Source organism: Rousettus aegyptiacus, unplaced genomic scaffold, assembly GCF_014176215.1.
Source record: "Rousettus aegyptiacus isolate mRouAeg1 unplaced genomic scaffold, mRouAeg1.p scaffold_m13_p_3, whole genome shotgun sequence".
Lineage (NCBI taxonomy): Eukaryota > Metazoa > Chordata > Mammalia > Chiroptera > Pteropodidae > Rousettus > Rousettus aegyptiacus.
Genome location: NW_023416306.1, coordinates 32,167,036 through 32,187,707, shown reverse-complemented (window position 1 = coordinate 32,187,707; position 20,672 = coordinate 32,167,036). Strand labels below are relative to the sequence as shown.

Genomic DNA, 20,672 nt, shown 5'->3' with positions numbered 1-20,672 from the left:
AAGGCCATATGAAGACAGAGACACGTGGAGAGTACCATGCAAAGTTGGAGTCTTGGAGTGATGCATCTCTGAGCTACTGGGAGAGAGGCTTGGAACAGAGTCTCCCTCAGAGAACCTCAGGAGGAACCAAGACCACCAAGACCTTGATTTTGGACTTCCGGCCTCTAGAACTATGAATCAATAAATTCCCATTGTTTCAAGCTGCCCGACGTGTGGTACTGTGTTACAGCAGCCCTAGCAAACTAATATAGAAGCACTAGTTGAGTAAAAACTATAATTCCTAAACTGGGAGCCTACTCACAGGTTAATCTACTATTCTCTAAGGTAGTTAAAACCAAAATAAAACACCTAATCCAGCAGGCAACTGAGAAATGATGTGACATGTGATTCTTACTGCCGGCCAAAGACCTGGGCAGAGGAAGAGTAGAGAGGGGCAGGTGATTCTGAGTCTGACGTAAGGCAAGAGTGGACATCACCCCATCCTGGCTCGCTTCAGGATAGTCACCTTAGTAGCTGTGAAGCACCTATCTGAAAGGTTACCCTGTTAAGATTTAACATAAAAATTCTAGAATTGCTATGTACGTATTGGCATAGTGGATTGTTCCAAAGAAATCAAGCTAGTTCAGGTTCTCCAATTCTAAATTTTACCTTTATTAATTCTTGAAATTTAAAATCGATCTTTAATTAAAACTTTTTATCTAACGTACGTGTGTTCTCTCTCTCTCTCTCTCTCTCTCTCTCTCTTTCTCACTTACTTAGTGAAATATGCTATGGTTATATCCAAGTGCAAGGCATGGAATGAATAATGCATTCTATTTTTTATTTAATTTAAAAAGGCAAATTTTATTTTTGTATCACGGTAAAAAAAAAACACAACATAAAATTTACCTTCGACCATTTTTAAGTGTACAGTGCAGTAGTGTTGGTTATATATACCTCGTTGTGCAATGGACCTCTGGAACTTTTTCATCTTCCAAAACCGAAATTCTATACCTATGGAACAACAATGCTTCTCTTTAGCTCTCTTTTCGACTTTGACTAAGTTAATAATTTCTGAGATTCAGTTTGTTCCTGGCAAACAACTACCAAGCTGTATTCAAACATTTATGCAATATTAGACCACTTTATGCAGGATCATTAAGTTGGCTCACTCTCTTTTTCATAACCAAACCGAGATGCAAACTCATAAGAATATGAATATGAATTTTTTCATTGTCTGTCAGCACAGTGTATGTATGTGGATGAATCCATGCCGCACTGTCAGCAAATCCAGAATTACAAGAGCCTTTCCAGAAGCAAATGCAGTGATTGAAAAGATGGTTTCAGGCTACCTTAAAAGTGACAGAATTGTACTCATTAAGCTGAATGCAGTCATAGGGACCTAAATTATGCTGATAAATGTGCATTTGATGCGAGAGGCCTTTCAGCAACCTCCCCCACCCCCAACCCACGCACCTTCTCTGCTCCTCTGCTGGTCCTTGCAAGGCTCAAAAGCACACTCAGATTTCTTAAATGGTATTTTTTTTTTTTTGCTGCTGTATTTGTTCTCTCTTCTCTGAGCTCAAGCCAGCTCTTCTGACTTTTTGAACTTTTGTTTTTATTCACAAAGGTAATTTCGAGAACTGTTCTGAGTTACACTTTTGGCATCGAGCTCCGCAGATGGCTACGATTAGGCAAGAACAGAGATCTGAAGTGCCTTTGGCAACGGTCTCAACCTTTCACAACACAATTAAATCACGTAAAATAGGTGATTTTCCATCCAGGCGTTCCCTTGAGAAATAAAACCCTGTACGTGTGTCTTCCCCAACACTCTTAACTTCTTACTAGTTCAGTTAAAAAGTGTTTGCATAGTGTTTATAAAATAAGTATTTTTAGTCACTTAAAGTGACTAAAAATTTGATTTCTGGATGATTTTAGAAAAATTGGGACAATGGAAATCATAAAAACAAACTACATGTGCTATCTGAGCTCATAGATCTGTAGTTTTTATCATATATTTGTGATTTTAATATCTGGCTTGATGTTCTCTGTGCTGTATATCCTGAATTATAGATAGAAGGGATTTGGGGTCTTGCTTATCTCCAAGAAAGACCTGTAATTGTTAGTTAAAGTATGGTAAATTGGGGTAACATTACTCCCCCCCAGCCGGCCTTAGGGGCTTTCATAGCTCTAGCCCTGGTTATTCTTAGACCCCTGCCCAGGAACTGCAGACTTGACCTTATGACTCTCAGGGGTAGTTGAAATCCCTGAGAACTGTTCACACTTCCTCTTGGAAACTCACAGCCATGTCACAAATCTTATTCTTCCTGTCTTTGCCAACCACTCTCCTAACCAGCGCTTAGAGGAGATGTCACAGAAGAGAACTGTGTGGGATTGTGGCTTCAGTTGACCCGTCAGACATTCTGGTTTCCCCTGTTCCCTTTTCTTTGCTGGCCCGTTTCTTCTCTGCGTGGCAGAAGCTGTCCGGGGCACAGGCTCCCTGCCTCACTCGGCTACCTCTCCACGCCCAGGCCAAGGGCTACGAGTTTGGTGACCTAGGCTCAGCCCAAACTTCCTACCTGGCTTTCCTCCATGCTGGTCATATGCCACCTACATCTAGACACTGCTGCACCCAGAATTCTGGAATGGTGGTTGGGGTCATCTTTGGAGACAGGAAGCTGGGGAGACTTCACTTCCAGCCGGTGCTACAGAAAAGAGACCAGACCAAGGCGGGATTCCCTTACTAGGCCAGTGTTTAGGGAAGGTCAGGAACATCTCTTCCGACCATCCTTGAGCCCCTCGGAGCCTCCTTTCTGCCTCATGTCATTGCAACATGTTGTTTAAAAAGCAAATGGATGTAATACTTCCAAAAATAACCTCATATTGCTTTTTTTCTCCTCATTTGTATTTCCAAATAATTGAGTAATACCTCATCTTCTTAGGTTTAACCACTTTTTTTTGTATGTGTGTAAGTTGTTTTCAGTATGGCCAAAGTTAATGTAATACAGATGAGGAACCTCAAGCTCTAGTGGGACAGTAGTAAGTATTTGTCCCATTCTGAAATGTGAGTTTCGTTTCTAGTCTAGAAGTGAACGCAGTTACTAGGCATGGCTACCATGTGACGTGAATGCTGTTCTATTGATGAAATTAGATATAAGTGATACATGGATGGGCTAAAGGATCTGGTATTCCCTAGATGACAGAGTATCTGTCACTTTTTCCCCTAATATATTGACAGAAAATCAAGCAGAATTGATTATTTCAGAAGCATAGGATAAAACGTTCACTTCTTTTAAGGCCCTTCAGTTTGGTGTGGATCTTCACAAACTGCCTTGAGAGAAAGGATGCAGATAAAGGACAAGAGAGTCTTTCCTTGGATACGAAAGGGGAGCTGCACTTCATTTCATTCTTCAAGTCGGCGTGGTGGGGCTCCTCTCTTACATTATCTTGTTTAATCCTTTGGTACAACTGCAGGAAGGTTCATTCCTATTTGCCCCTAAAGAAACATACTGAGGAGGCAAATATGCATGTATAGCTATAACTAGAGCCCTCACGAAGCTGTCCTGCCTCCCAGAATTCATTCCCACAGGGACACTAGGACTTTTTGCCTCCTCCCAGTGTCATGGAAAGGCTAAGGAGTGAAGGTCAAGAACAACATGGCTGCCAGAGGAATAGTGCCGGAGAGAGAAATGGAAAAGGTCCTCAAAGTCCAGGCTGACTTTCAGGAACTGCTGACTTGGAAATCAAGGACAAATGTGGCTCAAGAACCACTGGAGCATGAACAGCACTGCCTAGGAGGTTAAAGGTCAAGATGACTGGCCACCTTAGATGAGGAGGGGAGTGAGCGGGTCAGGCTGGGAATGTCCTCCCTGCTCCAAGGTGGCCTTTTTCATTTAACTCATCTCTTCTGTCCCCTGGAAAAGTTCACAGCTTAAAAAAGATAGACAATGGGACTTGTAGGCTAAGTCCTATATGGGCTTAGCAGAATTTTAGAACTCAAACAAAAATATTCCCTCCCCAAAAAGCTGCTGTGTGAGAATTAAAATCCCTCACCCTTATATCTGGGTAGAATAGGAGGAGTTTTCCAAACCTGGAGGCTGGGGACAATATCAGCCTCCTGCAGTTGTACCCAGGGATTAATGGAAATAATGTAAGGGCGCCTGTGTTTCTGAAAACATGCTAAGTGAAAGAAGCCAGTCTCAAAAGACCACGTATCATACAATTTGATTTATACAAAACGTCCAGAACCTGTAGGCAGAAAGATTAGTAGTCACCTAGGGCGGGCAGGATAGTGGTGGTGGGGAATAGGGAGTGGCTATCAGTGGGTATGAGGTCTTCCTTCGGGGCTGATGAAAATGTTCTCAATTTAGATTGTGGTGATAGTCGCACAACTCTGAATATACTAAAAACTGTTGAATACTGAACTTTAAAAAGAGTCAATTATACGGTATGTGAGTTACATCTCAGTAAAGCTTTAGAAAACATCTCTGATGACTCCCTCCTGCCCACGGAATGAGGCCCACGATCTGTAGAATTGTGTAGGATCTTTGAACTTATGTCCAGCCCCTTCCTTACATCCAGCCACTTCCCCTTCACCTCTTTCGTCTCTGCCTCTGATGTTCAACCCACAGAGAATCTCTCTCCTTTACCAGATGGTGCTATGTTCTTACACACCCCGCCCTGTTGCTTAGGCTGTACCCTCTGTCTGACAGGGCGTGTCTACCTAGAGAATTCCTACTCATCTGTCAAAGCCCAGCTCACACAGACTTAACTGCTTTCTTATGTGTGTTTTCATCACCTTTTAGAAATGTGTTTAGTATAGCACTTACCATACTATATTTTAAATGTTTGTGTATCTTTCTCCCGTAATGGACCATGAGCTTTCCAGGGGATGTGCCATCATTTTACTCATTTCTCTTTCTATCTCAAACATCCAGAAGAGGCCACGAGTACTACCAGCACATACACAGTCAGTGTCCCCAAAGAGTGGGTCAAGTTGAATTCAGTCAAGGGGACTGTGGGAGATCTTGACGAGCAGTGATGGGGATGTAAATAGGAAACAAAGCCAAAAGTTCTGCTTCATTCATGACCTGCTGAAAGTAGCCCTCTATCCTGACAACAGAGCAGGTTGTCACCTTAGCTAATTTCTACTTTGGGCCTGAAAGGGTTGAGACATTGGACCATAAGTTTAAGTTGGGTGCATGGAATGAGGGAAAGAGTAAGATAGAAAGAAAGCTGATGGGATTCCGAGGGACAGGAGTTGAGAACCTACAATATATAACCTGACATTATGATGCTAAATGCCAATGACAATCAGGGGTAGGAGGCTAAAATTAAAGCTGCTGATTGTCATTGGCATCTAGTATAATAATCCCATCACATGGCAGGTACTCAGTCAATATTTATGCAAAAGAAGAAAGGAAAGAAAGAAGATGAGCTCTTCAGACAATCAAGTCACTTTCATCCATTACAGCCTTCTGCATAGAGCCAACCCTGCTCAAACCCTGGCATGGCCCCAAGCTGACTGTGTTGTTGAAAGAAAAATCCCGACTCTTCTCCATCTTTCTTAGAGACCTCTGGGGGGAGGGGCTCTTTGCTCTTATCCTTCTATTCCACCACAGCAGGGTTTTAGGGTTTCTTCCCCGACCCCTTTCCCTTCATGGAGGTGGTCTGTAGGAGGTGCTCACCTCCATGCCCCTTCTCTGCCCTATTCCATGTCTTCTGCCAGTGGCCAAAGGGGGAAACTAAAGTGATCTGAGAGCCTCACCACCTGCTGAGTGAATGTCAACTCTCTCACCTTTTCTATCTCTTCCTCCTCTAACCCTCTTCCTTCTCAATCCATACTGAACTCAAGGGAAGGACCACTCTGCTCTATGCCTCTTTTAAATCACAGCTTTCCACATCTCAGGGGTTGCTAAAGAACAGACAAAACCGTCCTTCAGGTTGGCTGGCGCACGTACCTGATGGGCCAGGGGTCTTTCATCTGGGATTTCCAGGCCCTAACCAACAACCAGCAGGCTTCGCCTGAGCTTTTTGGGCTGGACTGTCAGAGAGAATAAACCTGATCAGGGGCGGGAGGGGTAGGTCCCTGTGCTTCCCCAGATAATAACCTTCTCTTGTTTTCAACTAGACAAGACAGATTTATTTTGAAATAAAACTGCATCTTTGGCCGTTCTAACTTGGTTTACTTCCCACGGCCTTTGTTCTAGCACCAGTTATAATGACCCAGGCTGAAGCGATGTCTGGCTGCCCTGGCTTTTCCGTTTGCCCCACTTTTGATTGGCCTAATTATTTCTATGGGTCTCCAAAGCTTGGGCTGAAGCCATTAAAGTAAAAAGAGGCTCGGCATATGCTGTGGTCAGTCTTGCTGTTAGGTTTCTTATTTCTGTTTACCTAGGGCCTTCTTTGGTTCAAGAAATCTGCATGGGTTGATTGTAAAGTGGAACTGCAAGCCCTTCCCTAGCCCCGCACTCTCCCCCCGCCTGTTGCCTCTAACGGTGCTTCTCATCTTTTTTTGTCACATCATACCGGTGCACACCGCACTTGATCATTTGTTCAGAGCAATACAGAAAAAGAATGAGGCTGTTCGTGGCTGGAGATGACCACCTTCAAGGTCCAACCAGGCACCTTTGGCCCCATCCAGATACCTGAAGGTTGGAGTGCCTGTACCTTTGCACACCTGCACCCCATTTGTGGTAACTCAGTTGACTGGCTCAGCCATTGAACTCTGGGGCGCTATGCCTGGAAGGCCATATGCCCAGCCCAGGATTCCTCCAATCCTGGGGGGCCACATGTGCCCATCATTCCTGCATTTCTGGGCCTCCTAAAACTTTTTTTTTTTTTGCTAGGAATATTTATTTGGTCTATTAATACCAAGATTTGCAAAATCTTTACCATTGATCCTATGTGTAGCACCCTCACAGTCAGTGTGGCATTTCCTGAATATTCTCCAGACTCTGCATCTCTCATAAAATGTGGCATCTAAGACTGTCTGCAGCCTTCAGAATGCTGGCTGATGGGGAACCCGCCCCTTCCTGCAGGTTTTAAATCCACCCTGCATTCCTAGCACTAGTAGCTAAGGACCCACTCTGACCCTGAGTTCCCTTTCTGGCATGCTAGCATCTGCTTTTTTTCATCTGAATTAGTATCATTTCTCCTGGGGTGGACATGTTTAACTTCCCTCCCCTATTCTCCCCTTCCACTTCCTGACCACCCCCATTAGAACCGAGGCCTGGATGGCTCCAGATCCGGGGCTTCTTGTCACTCTAATGCAGAAACCTGAGGTTCTCCAGAGGTCTGTGCTGGGCTGCAACGTGCCCTTTCTCGCACACTCTCACTTCTCTCCAAGGGCATCGTTTGGTCTCATGCAATTATTTGGGAAGCACATTGAGCCACTGCTCTACAAAGGTTTTCGTTATTGCTGTCATACTTTTCTTCTATTTCCCCTTCCTGAACTGATGGCCTCCATCGTTTTTGGTTCTGGTAGGTTTGTGGAAGCTTTAAACTGATTTTATCAGTTTGAAATATTTTTATGTTACTTCCTCTATCCATTTTTCTTTCCCATGTCCCCTTTCTCTCTATCCAATATGGAAACAAAAAAATGCAAATAGAGAATCAGAAAATGAGCAGGTGCTTGGTTGGGGGTGGGAGGGCTGTGGCTCACATTAGCTCACTGTAGGTGTGATGACCACCTACATAAGACATTCTGTAGGCGTGGCATGTCACCCCACTGCCTGAGCGGCAGGCCTTGATCACCCCCCAAAAAACCAGCCAATTAAGGTTTTCTTCTGCAGAGAGAGCAGGCTCTAACAAACCACATCTCTAAACATATAACATATTTTCAGGAGTTGGCAATCATTTTGGTCTAGTCAATGGGTAGAGGACAAGTAGATTCTGTTCGCTGAAGGAAAAAGAAAGAAACCAAATTGGGGCTTGTTGGCTTGTTTCATAAATGCCTCATTATATTCCACATAAAGCTTCTTCAATAAAAAAAAAATGAGATTCTTTTTCTTTTTCTTTTTTAATTTATTTTGTGCAGGGGTGGATTTTTTTTTCTTTAGTTCCATGTCTAGTTGATACCATATCAGGGGACCACGCAGACTGGAGCGCAGTCATTTATTTTGCTTTGTCCACAACTACTGCCACCTTCGTAACAGCTGAGTAATGTGGTCTGGTCCCGTGTCGTGCTGTGCTTGCTGGTATTGACAAATCTTGATGCATTTTCTATTTACCAATCCAACACTCTCTTTCCATCTTGGATATTGAAAGTCACGATTCTGCTCTTTTGTTCTGAGTGGAAGTGATTGCTTTAAAACCTTTGTTTTTCCACGGAAGACACACTTTAATCTAGTTTCACAGATTACTTAGTCCTTCATGGCAAAAGAAGACCAGATTTTTGAGGCAAGAGACCTTTGAGGGATCTCAACTTATTCCCAAATATGGGTCTTTCTTACAAGACTGGAATCTTTCTGTTTTTTGCCACAGCTGGCAGAGCTAACAGATTTGATACCTCATGCACAAAAAGCATATAGACTCACTCTCTATTTATTCGATACCAGTTCAGGTTTTATTGCCAGTTGCAACAGTCTGTCCTCCTTGAATCATGGAGGCCCCATGTCCATGTGGATGCAAAAGAACTGAAATAAAATACTTTTCGGAGATTGTGAGGATCAAGCAGAGCTGCCCAGATGGAATGGTTACGTGGTGGGCCGGAGGGTGGGTTGGGAGAGAAGGTGCAACATGCGTTAGGTTTTGTGAAAGTTTCTGGGCACCAAAGCAGAAAGATTTTTGACGTTTCCTGAGCAACTACTATATGCCGTACTCTGTGCTAAGTGCTTTTTGTTTCATCTCATTTAAAGAAGAAGCCATGAAAAACATCAGCCTCTTTAGAAAACTTTGGCCTGAGGACCAAACTCGCTGAGATAAGTAGGTAAAACCTTTCCCTATCTCTGGAAGGGAACTCAAGGAGCTGTATTTTTTTCTGAGTAATAATTGCCATTCATCGAGTACCTTTTATGTGCCAAGCATTGAGCTAATCACATTATAGATATCGTGTCATTTAATCCTCTCAAAAGCCTGAGGAGGTAGGATTCTGAGCTCCATTCTGGGTATCTTTTGCTGCGTAACAAACCACTCCAAAGTTTAATGACTGAGATGGCAATGGTCATTTGTTTTTGTCATGAATTTATGATGTGGGCAGGGCTCAACTATGCCAGCTCATCGCTGCCCCCTGAGGCACGAGCTAGATGACTGCCTGGGGCCCTGGATCACATAGCTAGCACACGGATAGGTCCCCAATGCTTTGCTCCTTCTAGATCCTGTGACACTCCTAAGTTAGCCAGAGCACTTGACTGACAGTCCAGGTTTCTGTACCTTTTCCTGCCTTGACTGGACCTGTAGTGTCAGTGCCTACCACGGCTACAGAGGCCCAGTGAAGCAGATTCTAGAAACATTTCTCAATCCCTTCACTGTATTTGGAATTGACTTTAAGAGCAACCCTGGCAGAATCTTAGGCTTGAGAAGAAAAGACCCGGGCATATGTGAGAACCATCTTCAGAAGGTGATTGTGTAGGTCACAGAGTGGCTTGTATTCTGTGACCTATGTTGTTCATGAATGAACAGGGCTTGGCAAACTATAGCCAGTGGGTCTGAGGCTGCCGCCTGTTTGTGTGTAGCCCTCAAAAAAAGAAATAGTTCTACATTTTTAAATGACTGAAGAAAAAAGCAAGAATATGTAGCAGAGTCAAATAGATGCAACAGAGACTGCAACTATACGGCCCACAGATCTTCTGGAAAAAGTGTTGACCTCTCTTCTAGAAGACAGACTCAGGACCTGTGTGACTGGACCTGGATTTCAGGTCTGTGCAAGAAGGAACTTTCCAGCTAGACTTGTCCACGAGTACAAACCGCAGCCGTTAGTGGAAGGTTGTGCAGGCCCAGGACACGGCAGGTCAGCAGTCCATGTGTAGCAAAAGCCCTGATTTGTAATGTTTGTCTCTTTCTATGATGCAAATCCCACCATGGCCAATTTCTAGTCTTGATGCGATGTCACTAAAGGTGGAGCTGAGCGGAGAGCTCTGTGTCAGAGGTTCAGGGGATCAACAGTATGTAATGCTGCCCCCAGGTGGCTCTCAGTCCCGGGAGGTGTAGCAGTTTGGGGAGAAACAATAGTGCTGGTAAAAAAAAAAAAAAAAAAAAAAAAAAAAATCTTTAAAATTCCATTTGCCTCTATGGGCTCACAGGCAGCCATCATCAACACCTGTAAGTGCAGAAAGATTAAATACCTGGCCCGGGACCTCAGAGCTGCTAGCTTCCACCTGCTAGTTCATTGTCCTCACATTTGGTTCAGAAAATCTTGATTTCTACAAAGATTGGTGAGTTTGACTGCATCTAAGTTTAGAAGTTCTGTTTCACAAAATATCACCCTTAGCAAAGTTAAAAGGCAGATGACAGATTGCGAAAAATTTGGAATACATAAGAGATCAAGGCTTGGTATCGAGACGATGTAAAGAACACTTATCAATCAATTAAAATTAACGATAATGTCAAGTCCAATGGGAAAGTGGGCAAAGGGTATGAGCAGACAGTTTATACCCACTCATATACGAATGGCTCATAAGCCTATGAAAGAGTATTAATTAGTCTTGCTACCAAGCAGGGAAATGTAGGATAAAACAATGACTCATTTATTTCACCCATTGAATTGGGCCAAAGTAATAATACCAAGCAAGAAGCTGTAGTGATGCAGCATGTTCCTCAAATATATAAAAACCAACATAACCTATCGCCACAAAATTCCAAATCGGGCTATATTTCCTTGGGCTGAGAAAAACTCACACCTCCAGGGGAGGCAAGTACATCAGGCAGCATGAAAAGGAAGACGCAGGAGCTCTCTCCCAGCAGGCGTTGCTGGGGTGAGAGCGAATTGCAGAATGGCACATGTAGTTTCACGCCATTTCTGTTCTGAAAATGTAGCCAAATTGGTGCTGTGCAGTTCACGAGACATGCATAGAAAGTTCTGGAGGGCTATACACCATATTCATAAAAATGTGTACTTTTACCAGGATTGGTAAGGAGGGGACCTTGTCAGAAGGGACTTTAGTTTTATATATGGATGTTTTCATTTTTCTTAAGGAAAATGTACTTACGTATTTCTTGTGTAATATTTGTAAGAGACCAAATTAAAGTTCATTTCTCCTCAAATTGAACGGCTTCCATAAGAGTGTGTGCCACCACCCTGGGTAAGCCCAGGTCTTCTAGGTTGGCTGAGTAGGGGCCACATGGTGGGGAGGGGTGTCTGGATTGTGCTGGTCATTTTGGCCTATGAGGTTGAACTCCCCTTGAAGACTCTCTGTAATCACCTCTGTCACTTCTATGTAAGCCTCGGTGTTCCCATAACACTCACCTAAGCAAGAGACCACTTTTGTCCTAATATTCTGTTACACAATTGAGACTGGACTAAAACATGTTAAATACATATTTATTTAGCAAGAGGGAACTAGGGTCACATTGAACAGGCGGTGCTGGGTGGGGGTTGCCAGCACTGCCTTCTGCTCAGCCCCAGCTCGCCCCCTCCATCAAGGTGTCCTTTCTCCCATCACACCTGGCTGCTCTTAAGTATATCTAGATGCCTCTATGTCCAGACTCAAGGAAAGATTCAGAGAGAGGTGTTCTCTCTCCTACAGAGCCAAGGCCCATCTTCCAACTTACTTATTTCATGTCTAAATACCCACCTCTTCCCCAGATTTTCGGCCCCAGGAATGTCCACCCATTTCAGAAAAACCCTGCTGTGTGACCGCAGGCACGTGTGGCCTTATTCCATTGTTAGCATGACAGCCACATGAGAACCTCACACCATTAGCTAGCATCTGGACAAGAGATAAACACAGAGAGTACCTTAAAGAGTTTTTCCCACCCCACCTTTGGCTAAGAGTAGTTCAGGCCAGATTGGCTGCATGGAATATAGATATATTAACCGTGTGCCAGACACTTATATCCTAAGTCATATTATCCCCACTCACCCCATACCCCATAGTAATATTGAACAGTATGTATTAATATTCCCATTCTATAGACAAAGAAACTGTGCCTCAGGAAGTAACTTATCTGAGATCACAGAGCCCAGATTTGAAACCCATAATGCCTGCCTCCAACACCTTTTAACCTTTGGGCAATATTCTTTTGGGGATTCCATTCTAGAATCCTTCAGAAGGCTCCTGCCTGCCTTTTTGTACAACTTCCTGGGTAAAATGAAAGATCACTTCCACTGTGAATTTTGAATGCCAGGGGTTCTCTTCCATGAGAATCCCCTAAATGCCTTTGAAGTTGAGGCAGAAAATTAATTTTCAGAAGTGGCTTGCATTTTGGACTCAAAGGAGGTGTGAAGATCGTGAACTTCTTTGGTGGTATTTGTATGATTTGGGGACAACAGAGTATATATAAACAAAGAATGGTGTTTGCAAACCCACAATCTACTTTGGACCTTAAAGTCACACCTATTTCACAAATGTGAAAGGGTGTTGGGCGTCTTTCCATCTTTCCCTTCGGATTCCCCAGCTTCATTTTTACATTCCACAACGTCCTCAGTGACCCAAGGAATTTAAATTAGAATGGGAGAGGTGAGAATGTAAAAACCCCAAGATTAAGAAGATAGTCTACACATGAAATAAGGACAATGAGGCGCTGAGGTTCAAGTTTTGGTTTATTTAGAGGCAGAGCCAAGAAGTTGTGGGTACTTTCTTCCCCTCACACCTTTACATCACAGGATAGTTAGATTTTTAAAAAATCATCTCAGTGGGTTGAGGAAATTAATTCAGGACTGGAGCATTATATGCATTTCTCACCCACATTTTTCTGGCCTGAATTGGAAAGTTTTTAAAACCAGTTCATGAATGAACCCTTCCTTCATAGGAGAACAGTAGCAGATTCTAACCACCTTCCCTGTCCATTGCTTCCTCTCCTACCCGAGTTGCCTTAGCCATCCCCTAACATTTTATTTGCAGCCTGTGAGCAGTTACTACCTATTATGGGTTGAATTCTGCCCCCTACCCTCAAAAAAAGATATTTTGAAGCCCTAACCCCTAGCATCAGAATGTGACCTTATTGGAAAATAAGGTCTTAGCAGATGTGATCAGTTTAAAATGAGGCCACTAGGGTGGGTCCTAATCGAATCTGACTGGTGTCCTTATAAAAAGGGGACAGTGGGACAGACAGACATGCATACTTGCTCCCTGAATTGTGCCATTGGCCCCCAGATCACCCATCGCTTGTACTCGCTCTGTGACACCCAATGGGGACAACCAGCGCGACGGTGGACAATCACGGTGTTTGCCTTGAAATGGCCCCTCAGGTGCAGTTAGCGCGTGGCCAAGAATCTCTTGCCATTTAGGTTATGACCAGACCTGATCCAGAATCAAGTCTTGTTATGTCTTGTACAATTCCTAGCAAGAGTCAGGGACCCTGATGGTATTTTAATTTAGAAGCTGGAATCCTGTGACAATTTCTCTTACATCACTCTGAAGGCCCACTTTGTTTTTTAAGCTGTAATGTGTCCTAATTACATTCTGTTACGGCTAGCTTTTAGGGGAGGCATTGGTGGGAGTGAAAAGCATGGGAGGAGAGAGAACCTTCATATTTTCCAGATCTCTTGGCGAAAACAGCCAGTGCTTATTAGCATTCATTTCACACAATTTCCATGATAATGCTATAATTTAAAACACTCTGACTCAAAGACCTAATAAAAGAGGTTAGACTTACTTTTCTAAATTTACTGCACAGATTGCTCATCTCTCTCTCCATCAATCTTCCTTCTCTTAAACAAAATGTGAAATTTGGAACAAAGAGTGAAAGTGCCAAGGTTTGACTGATCTTCTTGTTAAAATTATTCTTTTGGTAACAACATCGTAGGCATTGGAGTTCTGACTCTACGCGTGTATGGAAAAGCGCCGATGTGAAAGAAATCTTCAAGTCACTTTCTATCTTCTGAGATTTGGGGGCTCAATGGGGCGGGGGCAGTTGTAAATTATCAAATGGTACTTATGCTCCCAAACTGTGGCAGAAATCACTTATTTTCAATTCCTTTGATTTAATGACTAAAGATATTCTAAGTAGAAGTTCGTGGCTAAAACATCTGCCTTCCTGTTTTGGTGTGAAGGAGGATGAGTATGCACTGCACGCAGGGCCCTTCCGGCAGCAGGTGACTGTGACGGGCCCAGGCGCAGTGAGGTAGGGGCTGTCCTGAGCCTCCTGATGTCTCGCTGAATGATTTGGTTCCTGGGACAGATGACGGTGTGGACCTCTTCACAAAGAGCATGAGACTGGAACAGGAGCTGCAAACAGGGTAGCTGGAGAAAACTAGATGTGACCCTTCCTTTCTCTCGGTCGGATCAGCCACTGCCACTTTGCAGGCTGGTCTTTCTCTTGGGGGCTTCAGGGTTGATCTTGGTTCTCACTTCTGTTGGTGTTGAGTTGCTCAGCGCAGGAAGACTGAACAGGGCACAGGGTGATCAGGCCCAGAGAAAGGCAAACCTGATTGCCGTTGCCTGGGCCTCGTGAACGGACCCAGTTCAAGATGGTGTCATCTGTTGCTGCCTAACAAACTTCTCCCAAGTTTAGTAGGGTGCAGGGTGGGTTCACTGTGAAGTGGACTCTGACATGGAGAAGAGCATGCGGGATGTTCCTTAAGAACTGCCTGAGACTTAGAAGGAGGGGAAGGAGCCGGAGTGGGCAGAAGGAGAAGTCGCACTGCCTCTTAGCTCAGCTCCAACGCCAGCTGGCCCAACAGCGAGTTCTGGAGCCAGAATGACCCTTGAGAGTTTGAGCTGAGATGACCTGTCCTTTATATCAGGAGTGGGTAAACTGTAAGCCGTGGGCCAAATCCGGGTTGCCACCTCTTTTTGTAAATAAGGTTTTATTGGAACATAGCCATACCCATTCATCTAAGGCTGCTTTCACCCTGCTTGGGCAGAGTTGAGTAGTAGTGATAGAAGCTGTATAGTCCACAAAATCTGAAATATTTCATATTTAACCATTTATTTAAGTTCATTGTTCCTACACTGAGCAGCCATCGGCTATGGACTTCCTGGGAAAGGACGTGACCTTGGGCAGCAGCTCTGCAGCAGAGGCAAGTCCTGGGGAGCCAGAGGCTGAGGAATGGGGGTTGTGCTGGCTCTACCTTCAGCAGTGGACACAACAGGTCCTTCCTCCAAGGGAAACATGGACAGTGCTCACGGTGTCCACCACAGTAGCTCAGTGGCACAACTTTGTGGATCAGGAATTCTGGAAGGGCTCAGGTGAACATTCTGACCTTTCCAGCCTCAACTGGGCTAGAAGGTCCTCTTTCGAGATTCCTTCCTTGCTCAGTCAATACTCCTTGGCTTCTTCCTCTTAGTACAGGGAATCTGAACTTCAACATTTCTCTGCACTGCACAATGATTTTGGTTGGGATCATCGCATATCTTACATGAATGAGGGAGGGCTTCAAAAAGCAGGACGTAGAAACCCCAGGCCTATGAAGACACACCAGAGCTGGCACAGTGTCACTCCGACATGTCTTATTGGTCAGAATGGTCACAGGGCCTGCCTGGATTCAAAGGGATGGAGCCACAGATGCAAAGTCCTGGCGCAGAAGAGCACACGGCAGGAGACGCTGTTACGCCATTTATGGAAAATACAGAATGCCTCAACGGGCCTCGTAGCTGGCTCGCCCAGGTGACAGAGCTGTTGGTGCACATCCCTTCCTAACTCCACAGTCACCCTCATCACATGGGTGCCTTAAAATGACCACGGTGGGAATATGACACCTCAGGAATAGGTTTTGCCCCAACCCCAACCCCAGAGAGCTCATTGTTAAACACAAACCAGCACACCACTGCTCTGGGCGGACTTCTGGTCTGAAGCCAGATCAAGAAGAAAGCAGTGTTTATTGAACGCCGAGGCGCTCTACCCGGAAGCTCGGAACAACTCTTTGGGGTGCGATCGTCTCTTATTTTGCAGAGGAGGAGTCCAGGTGCAGCGAGGTTGGGTAACTGGGCAGGATTTGAACCGGCGTCTCCTCACCCTCTGCCATCCTGCCTCACAGAACTTGGAGCCCTCTGGAGAATGAAATAGGCTACTCTTAATTGACCTGAAGGAAGCTTAGGTTAGACGTGAGGGAGGGAAAGCCGACTGAAGAAGAGGAGCAAAGGCCTGGCCTGGGCTGGCCTGAGCCGGCCTGGGGCAGCAGTGGGGTACCTAGGAAGGACTCTGGCCTCCTCACTGCACTACACTATTCAGGTGCTCTAAAATTCACCAAACAGCAGCCAAACCCGAGCCGTTTCTCCTTGTCAAGAAACCAGCAATCTGCGAGCAAGGCGGAATGGGGAAGCCTCTGAAGAAGGGCAGAGAGAGGAGAAGTTGGGGCGGGGCGGGCACCATTGTCACAGGAGAACCTCCCCCACCTCACGGGAGTGCCCCAGTAAGGCCACACCAATGGATTTGAGTGGGGAGAGGGAAGAAGCAGGGCAGGGTGGGGACTTTCATGTCGAAGCCTGCCTTTGGGCAAGTGGTATTCTACAGGAAAGGCGATTTCCTTCCTTTATAATAGCACCAATTTCACTTACTGGGCCTCAGTCTTATGCCAAATCTGCCAAAACAGCTTGCTTTACATATATTTATTATCTTTAATCCTCAAAATCCTGAAACTAATAGTTCTGTTATTCATGCTTGATGAGGAAATGAGGCTCAGAGAGAAGGGATAAACTTCGGGCTACAGAATTAAGATTTGAGCCGGATGTGCCAGCTGTAGGCCAACCCCCACTGTGCAGCCTGCGGTAGCTTCAGACACCCTAAGTGACGGCCACCAGAAGCAAACGGGCGATGGGGCATCTTTCTCAGTTTGGTTGGCAAACAATTTCCCATTTCTCCTCCTTTTTGTTCCTTAGAGTTGAAGGATTCCCTCTGCCTGTTTTGTTGGTTTTAAGAGAAATAAGAAGGCAGAAAAGAGAGAAGTGGAGGGTTCACGGAGTTGAATGAGGAGCCCGTGTGGGGCGCATGCGCTGTGGAGAGGCGAGAGCCGCCAGGCTGGGAGGGTGCAGGCAGGAAGACCACTCCCCAGAGACTGTCACTAACGGCAGGTCTTTGCCAGCCTGGCCTTTCTGGCTGGCTCAGGCTCTGCATGTCGTTGCAGATCTGCCCTAACCTTCTGCTCAGGTCCCAGGGGTGGAGCAGTCACCTTGCCCTCTGGATAAATATCCTCAAATTAAGTATCAGAGGGGGACCTTGCAGCAGGAGCATGTAATTAAAACTTTGACAAAGGGTCCTTACTCTTTAGTGTGCTAAGAGTCACCTGGGGCGCTTGTTTAAAATGCTGTGGTTTCCTGATCCTCACTCTTAGAAACTCATAGGCAGCAGTTCAGAGTGAGGCCCACAATCTGCATTGTTAAAACGCCCCAAGCAATAATGATGCCAGTGGATGGACCCTGGACCAGGCTAAGAAAGACACCGACTTGGAGGGTAAAGGGGCAGGATCCAAAACTTTTCTTTAAGAAAACAGTTTTTTTGTCATTATTGTATAATCTCATGAACACCAGTTTTCTTATTTTGGATGTAGATGTGGTAGGTATAATGTTTGTGGAGCTGTCTTGCCGAAAGAAAGATAATGAACACAGCAGTTATGTGCATAATTGCAGTTAATTATTATGTTGCGAATGTATGGTTAAAAGATAAACGTTAACTTATAAAAACTCTTATTAAAAGTTCCCTGTTATTTGCCATTAATCACTACCGTGGATTTTTTAGGGGAGTTTGTTCATTTATCCACTTGATAAAAAAGTTTTGAGCTCTTGGTCTGTAGCTGGCACTGTGCAAGGAGGTGGGGGACAGCGGGGGGCCAATGGCTGGGAGCTGACCTCTGCCCTTCAGGGACTTGCACTCTGTCCAGGGAGATTGATTAAATAAATCCCCAGCAACCACGTGCATTTCAGTTTTGTGTAAGTTTATTTTTATTATTTAAAGTATTTGTTAAATGCATTGCTAAATATGATTTTTATAAATATATAGGGATTTGCATATAAACAAATACAAAAGAAAAAAATCCTTGTCCGGCTATATATAATAATTCGAGGATTTAAAATTGATTAACTTATAGATTATGAACTTCCCAGGTATTCTCTGATCAAGCTTAGAAGATATATTCTATAAATTCTATACAAAGCTGGCTTATAGTTTTGTTTATTAGTGAGTCAAGACTTCACCTCTGAATATGTTTAATTAAAATGCTTTAAGGATACATTGATTTTTTTTTCTCATCATATCTCTGTTCTCTCTCTTCATTTGTGAGCATAACACCATTAGGAAAATGGTACCCAAGTGCTTTTAAGTGATGAGAAGCACGGAGAATTCTGATTGTACGCTTAGAGGTTTTCAGCATGTCTTATGCCATTCTCTTGCCTGAAATTGGAGTGCGCCAATAGTTTATGAGAGAACAAATCGATATGAAACAGGATTGTCATCAATAACTTCTGTTTCTTGGTTTTCAGCGTTGCAGGGGGCGAGCTGTTCGACTTCTTAGCAGAAAAGGAATCTTTGACCGAAGAAGAAGCAACTGAATTTCTCAAACAAATTCTTAATGGTGTTTACTACCTGCATTCCCTTCAGATTGCCCACTTCGATCTTAAGGTATGCTGCTGAGTGTTAGCCAGATAGAAGCGTATGGAAACCACAGCATCGGTTGTTTGTGTGCTAAGAAAAATTGAGGCATCTAAAAGAGATAACGTGTGTTTTCCCATATGGGTTTAACAAATGGAGTTGTCAATATAAATCAGCTAGTTTACAATGCATGCCTTCTGCAGAGATTCCCAACCTTTTTGTGGGATGCAGGCTTAAAATTAATGATTGCATTTGAGAATCCCTGGGGAAGAATCAAGGGGTCTTACTATTCAGATATTTAGGCAAGGGAACTGCTGTTGCTAATGGTACATTCTCATCCTAGAATGGCCACTGGCTGCCCGGTTTCTATAGAAGGTGCTTTGGTCTCTGCTCTCCCTCTTGATGCAAAGGCTTTTGGGCCTGAATCTGTCACCAGCAATCAATCAAACCAAACTCTGAGACTAGCTAAGTAAGGTCATGCCTGGCTGGGGCCAGGGCATTTATGGGAGATAAAAAGGCATGTTAAACTCCCAACCATCACAGAGGTTATGGTCTCTTTAGGAAGGGAAGACACCCATGAGCAATAGGAAGTGACAATGTTAGGATTTAAGGTATAATCCAAGGCAGTGAAAGACTGTCACAAAGCAGCATGTGATCAATTGCCAAGTGAATGGTTCCAGTCATTGGAGCTAGAACAGGACATCAGAGGAAGGATGATTTTCTCCATACTTGTTATAGCAGAGCTGTCAAGACCCCATCCGGATGCCCCCAACACACAAATACACACGCCCAAGACTGCTGCTGCAGACACCCGCCGCTCCCTGCCTGACGTCTGGTTTCTTGCCTGGCAGCTGGAAATGCCAAAGAGTAAATGCCCGCAGAAGCAGCACTTAGCCATGGAGGATGGGGAGACGGTGGATAAACACACTAACTCCCTCGTGTTTTAGTTGGGAAACTCTGAGTGCTCCTCTTTCTCCCCAAGTTCCCCCAAGGGATTAGGCTCCAGTCACCCCACCTTGATGAGACACCTTGTATACCTTCCTCCCTTCCATTTCCTCCTCCCCATTCCTCTTCCAAGTGTTCCCCCGGGGCTCCTCCCACTTAAGCCACTTGAACCCAAATCCCTGTCACAGGTCTGCTCCTGGGAGAACCTAAGTCAAGACATGTATTTTTCCTGGTGTACCCTTTATGCCTATTTTTTGGTTTTTTCAGGAGAGAGGAAGAATTATTCTGCCACCTTGTCCTCAGCATAACATATCATACATAGTTGCTATTTTCGTGTGTGTGATAAAATAAATGTAATGTAAAATATATCATTCTAATCATATTTTTTAAATATGCGTTTCAGTGGCATTCAGTACATTCACACTGCTATGCAACCATCACCACCATCCATTTCTAGAACTTACTGATCTTCCCAAATTGAAACTATGTGTCCATCAAACAATAACCCCCAATCCCTTCCCACCCCCACCCCCCAGCATCGGGCACCCACCATTCTACTTACTGTCTCCATGAAGTTGCCCATGCCAAGTCATATAAGTGGAGTCACAGAATATCTGTCCTTTTTGTCTGGCTTATTTCAGTTAGCATAATGTTTTCAAGTTTCATCCATGCTGTAGCATGTATCAGAATTTATTTCCTTCCTATGGCTGAATAATAATTCGTTATTTGTATAGACCACATTTTGTTTATCCATTCCTCTGTTGATGAGCACTGGGATTTTCCCACCATTTGGTTATTACAAATAATGCTTCTATGAACATTGCTGTACCATTTTCTTTTTTTAAGCCCGAAAACATAATGCTTTTGGATAGAAATGTCCCCAAACCTCGGATCAAGATCATCGACTTTGGGTTGGCCCATAAAATTGACTTTGGAAATGAATTCAAAAACATATTTGGGACGCCAGAGTTTGTTGGTAAGTTTCTTTGCTCTTGTGGGCATTTATTTCTCATGAACATTATGATGGCAACATTTCCCCTGCTGTAGCATCATTTTCCTGGTACATGTTTCTGGTTTATACATGAAGATAATATCTCTTCCTTCCAAAACTTAATGTACATTTA

General features: G+C 44.2%; 1 protein-coding gene across 5 annotated transcripts in view; it reads left to right on the top strand.

Annotated features, from left to right (window-relative positions):
• Positions 1-20,672, top strand: part of DAPK1 (death associated protein kinase 1) — a 160,396-nt gene that overhangs the window by 87,553 nt on the left and 52,171 nt on the right. For all 5 annotated transcript variants that reach the window (XM_036218129.1, XM_016130226.2, XM_036218128.1 and 2 more), the window contains 2 exons: positions 18,495-18,633; positions 20,395-20,524. In XM_036218129.1, the coding sequence (XP_036074022.1) occupies positions 18,495-18,633; positions 20,395-20,524 (269 nt within the window). The remainder of the gene's footprint in view (positions 1-18,494; positions 18,634-20,394; positions 20,525-20,672) is intronic.